General features: G+C 40.9%; 1 protein-coding gene across 8 annotated transcripts in view; it reads left to right on the plus strand.

The window, feature by feature from the left end:
* kdm6ba (lysine (K)-specific demethylase 6B, a) overlaps nucleotides 1–7,780 on the plus strand; it is a 127,750-nt gene extending 119,970 nt beyond the window's left edge. For 6 of the 8 annotated variants that reach the window (XM_079809158.1, XM_079809164.1, XM_079809159.1 and 3 more), the window contains 10 exons: nucleotides 28–233; nucleotides 412–512; nucleotides 634–702; nucleotides 863–1,011; nucleotides 1,113–1,227; nucleotides 1,392–1,579; nucleotides 1,689–1,830; nucleotides 1,927–2,053; nucleotides 5,609–5,782; nucleotides 5,872–7,780. In XM_079809158.1, coding sequence (XP_079665284.1) covers nucleotides 28–233; nucleotides 412–512; nucleotides 634–702; nucleotides 863–1,011; nucleotides 1,113–1,227; nucleotides 1,392–1,579; nucleotides 1,689–1,830; nucleotides 1,927–2,053; nucleotides 5,609–5,782; nucleotides 5,872–5,895 — 1,295 coding nt within the window. In that variant the 3' untranslated portion in view covers nucleotides 5,896–7,780. Of the gene's footprint in view, nucleotides 1–27; nucleotides 234–411; nucleotides 513–633; nucleotides 703–862; nucleotides 1,012–1,112; nucleotides 1,228–1,391; nucleotides 1,580–1,688; nucleotides 1,831–1,926; nucleotides 2,054–3,644; nucleotides 3,882–5,608; nucleotides 5,783–5,871 lie in introns of all 8 variants that reach the window. The other 2 variants (XR_013815956.1, XM_079809163.1) reach the window with 2 other exon arrangements.
* The last annotated feature ends 340 nt before the right edge of the window (nucleotides 7,781–8,120 follow it).

The raw sequence follows: 8,120 nt of genomic DNA on the forward strand, positions 1-8,120 counted from the left end.
TTTCCCCCCATTCCTCCTCCTTTATAGATCTTGGTCTGTTTTCCACCAAGTCTTTGGTGGAGGCAAATGCGGAGCATGCAGTAGAAGTCCGGACCCAGGTTCAGCAGCCAGCAGATGAGAACTGGGATCCCAGTGGCACTGGCCAGACCTGGCCCTGCGAGAGCAGCAGGTCGCATACAACGATTGCCAAGTATGCCCAGTACCAGGCCTCCAGCTTCCAAGAGAGCTTACAGGTGTGAACACAAGTGTACACTCCTACACCATAAAAGTTTGGACACAGTGTTTGTTCATTTCCAGAGGTGTATCGGTCATTTTGCATTCTTGTTTGTACACTTCTGTATGTTATAAAGTCCTAAATTGCATGTAGAATAATATGTCATGCACTCACCATACCATTGTTTGACCTTGCAGGAAGAGAAGGGCAGTGATGAGGAGGAGGAGGAGGAAGATGATGAGAAATCAGCGACTAACTCTGAGAATATGACCAGTAATCCCCCAGCTCCCAGCTCTAGGTAATGTATAGCAAATTAAAAAAGTATTTGAATGAGATTTGAATGAACTATAATTAATCACCCTCCCTGTGTGTGTAGGAATAAAGATCTGCTTTTATTAATCATTTCATTATTTTTACAGTTCAGAGCAGAAATCTGTGGGGAAGATAATTAAATTTGGCACCAACATTGATCTGTCCGATCCCAAAAGGTAAGACCGTTGTGCATAATTACTTAAATGTGTGACTTTTCCTGTTTCTTTTGGATCGAATGAAAATCTCCACCATAAATATGTTGTGGAAATTGAATGATGCCTGTGTAATGTACAAGAAATCTGCATTAACCTAATGGTGTTGTGTCTTGTGCTTTAGATGGAAGCCTCAGCTGCAAGAGCTGCAGAAGTTGCCGGCGTTCATGCGCGTTTCCTCCAGTGGTAACATGCTGAGCCATGTTGGCCACACCATTTTGGGAATGAATACAGTACAACTCTACATGAAGGTCCCTGGCTGCCGTACACCAGGTTTGACTCGCTCTCAAATAATATTCTTAATGATGGATTAGTCTGCTTTGGAAAGTAGTTGTTTATTGATGGTAAATGTCATATTTAATGCTTGTCATCAGGACACCAGGAGAACAATAACTTCTGTTCCGTAAACATCAATATTGGGCCTGGAGACTGTGAGTGGTTTGCTGTCCATGACGACTACTGGGAGGCCATCAGTGATTTCTGTGAAAAGTAAGAAACTGTGCCGCTTGAAACATTCAAAATCAGTCTTTGTAAGCAACAGAAGAGTTAGTCTATGTATCAAAAACTGTCAAAATAACACTCATAGCCAAACAATATTTGATTCCTGATGAAAGTGTTTATTTTAATCAAAAATATATTAACTTTTCTCTCAGGCATGGAGTGGACTACCTAACAGGATCATGGTGGCCGGTTCTAGATGACTTGTACCGCTCTAATATCCCCGTGTACCGGTTCATCCAAAGGCCTGGAGATCTGGTGTGGATCAACGCAGGCACCGTACACTGGGTTCAAGCCGTGGGCTGGTGCAACAACATTGCCTGGAATGTGGGACCTGTCAACTGTGAGTAACCCACACCTAAACGTTTAACCTTTTCTTTTGATCACTGAAAAATTGTATCAGTCATTATGTAAAAAGCTTTTTTGCTTGACCTTTGTCTTTGCATTTGTAGCATATCAGTACCAGTTGGCTTTAGAGAGATTTGAGTGGAACGAAGTGAAGAAGGTGAAATCCATTGTTCCCATGATTCACGTGTCCTGGAACGTGGCACGCAACGTCAAAGTCTCCGATCCAGACACTTACAAGATGATCAAGTGAGTATGCAGCAGCATTACAGACTCTTTCTTACCAAGTTACGCCACAATTAAGTAGCATGGACATTTCATCCATTTTTCTTTCCTCCTTTTCAGACACTGTCTCCTTCAGTCTATTAAGCACATTCAGATCCTGAGGGACCAGCTGGTGGCAGCAGGAAAGAAGATCTCCTACCAGAGCAGAGTGAAAGATGAGCCGGCCTACTACTGTAATGAGTGTGATGTGAGTCGAATGTTGTGCTATATCATTTTTATAATATATTGACAGGTTCTACTTAGACAAAGGATACTATTGGTATGCAAAAACCCACCAGACCTGCAGAATTATATTACAAGAATATTTAATATGCAGCTGTCTCCTCTCGGGTTATTCTGCATCAGAATTGGGCATAACCAAAAGGTGAATTGGTCATTTCTGTACCACTAGCAATCATTATTTTTGCAATTCCTTTTGGTGTCACTAGAGGCCCAGGAATGGGCAACACTTTCCTTTGGTGTGTAATAAGGCTGTTTGTGCATGTAAACAATCTGCAAAGCACACAGTTCATGCAAAAAGTCCAACGGGATTGAATCTCTACAACAGAAAACAACAGCCTTAAATAATGGCAGGACTACAAAAGTGTTTGTGACGTAGCTATTTCACCATGTAAGACATTTTCAAAATACCCGCCTACTTGCCGTTTTGGATCGCCCTCAAACAAAGGTAGTTATAAGTCCAGGAGGAGTTTATCACTGTTAAAGAAAGTTGTTTTTTTATCACTTCAAGGGCAAAACATCACAACCTTTTGTTGTGTTCTCACCATTTTAATAATGACTGCTGCTGAACCGTGCAGGGCAGCACTTCCTGTGATAACTTCACAGCTTTACAGTGATAACAGGAAAGTTGTGCATTTCGGCTTTTGTTCAGCTGAAGTCAGTTCAGTGTTGATTCAGTTTTGTTGTAAAGATCCACTTCCAAGCTCACACAGTTTAATCTGACCCCACTTTTAACTCATGCTACTCAGATTGTTACAAGATCATCAATTATTACAGTAGTTCATTTTGCAGTTTTGCAAAAAAAGATGTAGCCAAGTTCAAATCTCATACAACAGAGATCAATAATACTGTTGAATATTAAGCATCCCCAACTAAGCAAGCCAGAGGCGACATTGTCACCTGATGGAGTTTGGGTTCCTAGGGAGAAACCAGGCTCACTCATACCCCTTTTCCACCAGAATGAACCGGGTGCTAGTTCAGAGCCAGTGCTAGTCCCAGTTCATATTTGGTTCGACTGAAGAGCCTTCTAAGAACCGTTTGCTTTTCCACATGCCGAGAGCCACAACAGAGCCAGGTCTTACGTCACTGTATGCGTCTCATCTTTCTCAGCAACGCTAGCGAGGCAGCGGGGAACACAAACACACCAGGCCGTAATTTGTATAGACGGAGATTACAAACGAGCAGCTGTTAGCTCCATTACCTGCTATTTCAAAAATGGTGGATCTCAAGTTTGTGTTCGTCTTGATGACCCCAGCGCCTGATGTAATCGGTTCTTACTTCTAGCCCAGCAATGTTTTGGTGCTACTTAAGAACCACTTTTCCTGGCTCGGAGCTGGTGCTTTGGGTGTGGAAACACAAAAGAACCGATTTGAAACTAGGCTCTGGCTCCGAACTAGCACCAGCACTGCCTTGGTGGAAAAGGGGTATAAGAGAGCCAGTTCTCCTCTGGCCAGAAAAAAAAAAACACGGGGACATTATGATTCAGGCTGCATCACAAGTCAGAATTCAGATCGGGATCGGTAGCATTTAAATATTCATCCCGTTCCTTTTGTTTGAAGATCGTTTCTTCATGCCGGTATGGAGCCAAAGCTGGCCATAGGGTCTGTGCGGAGGACCTGCCTGGTTCTTGTGGTCTTTGATGAGGATCTGTGCCAATGACTGTCATGTCGATGAGGTCTTCACAGGGGATTGTCTAGTAGACACGGTCTCTGCTGACATTCAGGGCTACGTTGTGGTCGTGCCTAGGTGCAGGTCCACCATCTGATCTGGATATGGACCGGATACGGCTGACTACGGTAACCTTGGGATAAGGATGAGAGAGAGGCTAATATTAGCATGGATGCCATTCTTTTTATGATGTAACGAGTACATCGGGTCTTATAGGAAGGGGTCCCGGTTCTGGTTAACTTAATTTATACAGCCTAACAATGATTTAACTGATGCGAATAATAGAAATTGATAATGTGTTGTGTGTATGCCAGGTTAAAGAGATTTGTTTTTAGTCTAGATTTAAAGACCGAGTGTGTCAGCTTCCCGAACAAGGCTAGGACGACTACTCCAGAGTTTGGGTGTTAAATAGGAAAAGGATCTTCTGATATTCTAGGTATGATCAACTGGCCAGAGTTTTGAGATCACTATAGACGTGAGGGAGTGTAATGCATTAAGAGCTCGCTCAAGTACTGGGGAGCTAAACCATTAAGGGCTTTGTAAGTAATAAGCAAGATTTTATTATTTATATTATGTTTAATAGGGAGCCAGTGCAGTGTTGACAAAACCGGTCTAATGTGGTCATACTTTCTAGAGAGTTCTTACTAGAACCAGGAAGGACTAGCAGGAGTTTGTTTATTAGGCGAGCAGGGCAACCACCTAGTAGAGCATTACAATAATCCAGCCTTGAGGTCATGAACGCATGTACTAACTTTTCAAAAATGTGGTTTTTCAGTTGCTAGAAATATGGCTTTCAAATGAAAGATTGGTGTCAAATGCCGTGTTTCCACCGCAGGAACTTTCCCCAGGAACTAGGGACTTTGGGGGGGTACTCGGAGTGTTTCGACCGCAGGGACCGGGGTCTAAATAAAGTTCCGGGTAAAAATTTCCCCCTCAGAAAGTCCCTGCTTGCGAGGTAGTACTTTTTAAAAGTTCAGGAACTTTTGGGGGTGTGAATTGAGCACTGAACATGCTGGTTGGTTGACTCCATGCAGCATTTTATTTCAGTCTCATTTTTAAAGGTCTGTTGCGGTGCGTGTAGTAAGACTTGTTTGCTATTTGAATCAACAATGGATTTAAAAAAAAATAAAGCCTGAACTTCGTCATCGGTCTTTTTTTTAAGCTTATATGCAGAGGATGAAATCCAGCGCGAACTGGAAAGTCCCGCACAGTCCTACGTCACCGGGCTAATTTGCCTAACCTTCACGGTACTTTAGAACATGATGGAAACGCAGACAGCACCAGGTCTGAGGGGGAGAAGTTCCTGGGACAAATTGTTCCGGGTAATTTCGATGGAAATGCGGCTAAAGAGCACACCCAGGTTCTTAACTGACGATGAAAACGATCAAGTGATTTATTACATGCAGAGGTTTTTGGTCCAATAATTCAAACTCAAAGGGTTTTTTTTCTATTCAGAATTGGTAGTAGGAAATTACTAGTCATCCCATTTTTAATAAACAACTATGCATGGTATGTTTCGTCAGCATGAAGAAATATAGAGCTGAGTATCATCAGCGTAACAGTGAAAACTGCCTCCCAAGGGTGGGATGTACAGGGTGAAGAGCAACGGTCCTAGCACTGAGCCTTGCGGTACTCCATACTGAACTTGTGATCGGTGTGACATCTCTTCATTTACTGCTACAAACTGATAACGGTCTGATTTGAACCATGCCAATGCAATTTTCGAGTCTGTTCAAAAGAATGTTGTGATCGATAGTATCAAAGGAGATTTTGATTTACATGATTTACTTATGAACTTTTGAATGACATAATAGGGTCCCTTTAAGAGTTTGGGGTTTGTTTTTTTGTTCTTGAGCAGGTGGAGGTGTTTAACCTGCTGTTTGTGACCAGTGAGACTGGAAGCCGGAAGACGTATGTGGTGCACTGTGAGGACTGTGCGCGACAACGCAGCCCAAACCTCTCCAATGTAGTAGTGCTGGAGCAATACCGCATGGAGGAGCTGATGAACGTGTACGACTCATTCACCCTGGTGAGTTCAACCGCACGCTTTGTCAAAGATGTTTCGGAAGCTTTGCTCATGTTCGTGCGCTAACATCACATGTCTGTCTGCTTCCTCAGGCCATCAGTCCCAGCTCCCGATGAGAACGTCTCATCCCTTTCCCTCACAGCCATAACCAAAACTCCTGCTCGCAGGACAAGATCTTTTATTTTAGTCCAATTAAGACTTAAAACATTTACCGTTGGGAAAAAAAAAATTACCTACTACTGTTAATATTTGTTGAACAGCCAATCCAGAACCAGTTTACTCGGCATTGTTTACAGAACCAATCAGCCAATAAGACACTTCTGTCGGTCTTGCGTATCAACCTCTGAATGGCTCTGCGGGACGTCAGATGGGCGGCAGTTTGGCTAACAGCAGCGGAGTTGACAAGATCCTGTCCGTTTAGGTTTTTGTTCTTAGTTTTCTTTTTTTTTTTCTTTTTTGGTCTTGAATACTGAAATGTCTAAATGCTCTTTGTACTTTTCTCGTGGGTGCTTATTTTTCTCCAATAATTTATTATTTTTAAACCTAGAACAGCCTAGATATATACCACATTGGCCTTGTGACTTGTATTTAGTGAAGAGATAAAAATTAATAATACTAATAATAGAGCTATGGACATTTTTCTAAAGCATTAAGAATTAAAAGAAATAGTTGTTCAGAATGCTTCAAAACATACGGGTTTTAAAAGACTTTTTCAGTTTTAGTGTGGAATGTTGTGTTTATATCATCAGGACAAGCATTTAAGGATTGCATTTTTAATCAATCTCTTTCTTTTCCTGCATTTTGTGCGTATACTTGTTCAGTTTCGGTCAGTGAATCGTTTCTCACCTCTATACAGATCTATTCGTTTTTCTTTTTTTATTGTACATTTTTTTTTTATTTAAAATGTTCTTCTATTTATTGGATATAAAATGCTCTCCCTGCCTCAACATGGTTATCATAGATGTATTAAGGGTTTCTATTGTTATTCTGTAATATTTCAAGGGTGCTGATTTTCTTTGTTTTTGTTTTATCTTGGTGCTTGCCCCTTTAAATATCTTTTCCTATTAAATCTCTCATAACTGACTCCTTGTCCTTCTAGATTGTAGAGCACAGCGTGTAGGGTTTGACTAATCAGACGTTGTCTGTTATACACACGTTTTAACAACAACACGACTTAAATGTGATCACTGTTATATATTTGAACACCTTCTCACCTGCCAGTCGAAATGTTTGTTTTGAAGAGAAGCGATTAAATCCAGGGGCCATGTTCATGTCCGAGTTGTCAGATCAGACCTGTGCTCTCTGAATCTTTGCTTGTTTTTGTACTCTGATGGTGACTGATGTCAGTAATCCTGAGCCTGGATTAGCAGCTACTCGGAGAGAGGTGCTCTTGATTCACGATTTGGGGCTCAGAACAGTTTTTGATACTTATCGTACACATTTAGTGGTGCTTCTGTTGTAAATGCTGTTCATTTGAGGACACAGTTGCCATGCTGACTACAGCCAGCATAAACTTTCAATACACAGTTATCGGCTGCAGTGGGTTGTCATACGCCTAAACTGAGGCTTAAATGGAGAAAAAGAAAATCACATTGACCTGTAAATTGTGGCATTTTACTGGAATGAGTAACCGTGTGAAAGAGGGTTTAACGCATTATTGTTTTGAATTATATACTGTAATTTTTTTTTTACAACATTAGAGGCGTTAGCAGTGAAATGATTCATGTATTATCAGGAAAATGGTTTTGATTATGATAATAGATGGTGCTGAGTTCTTCTTGAGCTACTCTCAATTTTTTAAGAAATTTTTCCTGTTGCAATATACACACACTTTCCTTTTTTTTCCCCTCATTATTTTATTTTTGTGGTTATTTAAAATCTGCACTGTTTTGGAATTCACACACGAAGCGAACTGAGCCAGACATGTCTTAAACACTTTGTGAATTCGTGTGACATTGATATGATTACTCTGAATAATATTAAATGCTTTTGATAAACTTTGATCTGTGCCATGTCTCTCTCTGTATTCATTCAGTGTAAGGTTTCAGAGATCTTGATTTTATATCGAATTAACATTTCAACCACAAACATGTACAACCAAACAAATGAAGCACAGCATTAGAAGGAAGACAAAAACATAAAACAAAAACAATGACATGCCACATCTCAAAATATTACTTAAAGGGGTATCAATAATATTAAGATATCTAAACACAAAGCCATGGTGATTTAAAAGGTACACACTATAACTTTTGACCTTCTAGCGGTTTAGAAAGAAATGCATGCGGAAGAACATTGTTTTGGTTGTGACTCTGCTCTGTGGATGAATATGGTTCTCTCA

Source organism: Gobio gobio (genome assembly GCF_949357685.1).
Source record: "Gobio gobio genome assembly, chromosome: 2".
Taxonomy (NCBI): Eukaryota; Metazoa; Chordata; class Actinopteri; order Cypriniformes; family Gobionidae; genus Gobio; species Gobio gobio.